The sequence below is a fragment of the Carlito syrichta genome, unplaced genomic scaffold (genome assembly GCF_000164805.1).
Source record: "Carlito syrichta isolate Samal-C Ts95f unplaced genomic scaffold, Tarsius_syrichta-2.0.1 Scaffold306593, whole genome shotgun sequence".
Taxonomy (NCBI): Eukaryota; Metazoa; Chordata; class Mammalia; order Primates; family Tarsiidae; genus Carlito; species Carlito syrichta.
In genome coordinates, this window is record NW_007250689.1 from 438,374 (window position 1) to 441,165 (window position 2,792).

The 2,792-nt window shown below is 53.1% G+C and overlaps 1 protein-coding gene across 1 annotated transcript in view; it reads left to right on the forward strand.

The window, feature by feature from the left end:
* Window positions 1–2,792, forward strand: part of CD72 (CD72 molecule) — a 9,035-nt gene that overhangs the window by 1,462 nt on the left and 4,781 nt on the right. Inside the window, exons 4-5 of the mRNA XM_021715056.1 lie at window positions 7–96; window positions 403–762. Coding sequence (XP_021570731.1) covers window positions 7–96; window positions 403–762 — 450 coding nt within the window. The remainder of the gene's footprint in view (window positions 1–6; window positions 97–402; window positions 763–2,792) is intronic.

The window sequence follows — 2,792 nt, forward strand, 5'->3', positions numbered from 1 at the left end:
CCCAAGGCCGCGCAGCCTGCTTGCAATACCTCCTGCTGGGTCTGCTCCTGGTCTGCCTGCTGCTGGGAGTGGCCGCCATCTGTCTGGGAGTGCGCTGTGAGTACGGCTTATGCCCAGTAACTTTCTCCCCTCGTCTTCCCGAAAGCTGCCCCCCCCCCCCCAGCAGGGCCCAGTCGGTACCACCACATCCTTTCAGCTTTTGGTCTGGTTTCCAGCCAGGTCCCTCTGGAAGAGCGCCCCTCCTCCAAGTCGTCCTTTCCTAATAGCAGCACGTCCTTAAGCTTCAGGCAGTCAGATCTTAGATTTCAGCCTGTTACAGAAAAAGTTGCGAGAGGCAGAAAAAGGGCACCAGGGCGCAGTGAGGAGATGCATCCCTTCAGCTTTCTCTTTCTGGCTCAACAGATCTGCAGGTGTTTCAGCAGCTCCAGCAGGTGAACAGGATTCTGGAAGCCACCAATGGCAGCCTGAGGCAGCAGCTCCATCAGAAGATAACCCAGCTGAGGCTGAAAGAAGAGGACCTGCAGGGCTCCCGGAGAGAGCTGGCAAAGAGTCAGGAGGCACTACAGACGGAACAGAGGGTTCACCAGGCTGCCGAAGGGCAGTTACAGGACTGCCAGTCAGACAGGGAGAAGACAAAGCAGACCTTGCAAAATGAGGAGGGGCAGAGGCAGGTTTTGGAGCAGAGGCTGAACACCATGGAGCAGAGGCTGAGCACCATGGAGGATAGACTGAAGTCCTTCTTCACATGCACACAAGAACCAGGTATCTACTCTGGGGAGAGGGGAGAAGGGGGTGGGAGTCACTTGGTCGGATTTGAGCAAGGAGACACTAGTGGCAGGGTTCTGTCTCCAGTGAGTTCAGGAAAGGGGCAGAGAACCAGCACGGTGGCTGACACGAGCTGTGCAGCCTCCGCCAACTGAAGTTGCGTACTGGATTTAGAGGGACCCACCCAGTCTCAACGCTGATCCTGTGCAGGACAGGAGGGTGGCGGCCAGCAATCCGAATCACACTGTCCAAAGCAGCACGGCAAACTCAGGTTTCATCTGGTTGACATCAGTGGCAAGGATCTGGGAATCCTTTGAATTTGGATATGAAGTTGGTTGTTTGCACTTTTTTTTTTTTTTTTTTGAGTGGGAGTCTCACTCTGTCACCCAGGCTGGAGTGCAGTGGCACACTCCACAGCCACCACAGCCTCGACATGCTGGGCTCAGGTAATCCTTCCACCTCAGCCTTCTAAGTAGCTGGAACTACAGGCATGCATCACCGTGTCTGGCTAATTTTTTTTTTTACTTTTAATTCTTTATTGTAGAGATGAGGTCTTGCCAAGTTGCCCACGCTGGTCTTGAACCTCTGGGTTCAGGCAATCCTCCTGCCTCCACCTCCCAAAGTGCTGGGATTATAGGTGTGAGCCACCATGCCCAGCTGCATTAAAAAAAAAAAAACATGGTTCTCAGCTTTAATGAAGTCTCACTACATCTGAGACCCCTCAAAAGGTTAAGGATTTACTGACTGATGCAAGGTGCAATCTGGTGGTAGAGCAAGGCAGCTGTTCTCAGCACTCACAACGAGGGGGGTAGAGGGCTGTAGTTTAGGAACTAGGATGGGGTGTCCACCCATTTTGACAGCAGGAGCCAGGCCAGTAGGTGGAGATGGGGGAAGGGACACATCAGAGAAGAAATGCTGTGCCAAAGCAGGCTGAGGGTCTAGGCAAGGCACCAGGCCCTTGCCTAGAGAGGACTGAAGCGTTTATGGGCTGTGGTCAGGGTTAGGGGGCATCTGGATGCTCCCTCCAGGCTTAAGACAGCAAGATTATGTACAGATAGCCCCTACCCTCATTTCCTCAGTCTTCTTGCCCTCTGTGATCCCTCAGTTCCTTGCCAGGCCTGCCACCCAGTCCCCACAGCTGCACCCTAGACCTCAGCATCCCAAACTGCCAGTTGAAAGGATAGTTCCAGACTTCCACTCTGATCACAGCTGCCCACCACCCCTCCAGGCTTTCCCCACACCTCACTGAGGCCTCCAACCTGCTGACTCCTCTGTTTCCTCCCTTCAGTCATCTTCTGTCCTTACTGCTCTCCCACCCATCTTGGTCCATCACTTCAGTCAGTTGCTTTTTTTCCCTTTGTCTTTCTGGTGCACCTGATGGGTGAAATTTCAACTCTGGATGAACCCAGCTGCCCACTTTGCCCAGGTCTGCACCAAAGTATGACCAATCGTGCGATCATTCAGCTTGGTGCCACTGCCACTCTAGTCTCTCAGCACTGCCTGGTAACTCTGTAATGGCCAGCTTGCTCTCTCTCTTTTTTTTTTTGAGTGGGAGTCTCACTCTGTCACCCAGGCTGGAGTGCAGTGGCACACTCACAGCCACTGCAGCCTTGACCTGCTAGGCTCAGGCGATCCTTCTGCCTCAGCCTTCCAAGTAGCTGGAAACACAGGTGTGTGCCACAACATCCAGCTAATTTTTTGTATTTATTGTAGAGACAAGGTCTCGCCAAGTTGCCAAGGCTGGTCTCGAACCCCTAGGCTCAGGCAATCCTCTTGCCTCCGCCTCCCAAAGTGTTGGGGTTACAGGAGTGAGCCACTACACCTGGTCAGCTTGCTCTCCATAATAACTCTTTCCTAGGGAGGGGCATACCTCATCAACAAAGTTACTTGCATAATTAATGTTGGTATACCTAACCCTGTACCCCACATCTTTATGAAAAAAAAAAAAAAAGAGGCCAGGCTCGGTGGCTCAGCCTGTAATCCCACGCCTTTGGGAGGCTGAGGTGAGTGGATTGCCTGAGCCCGTG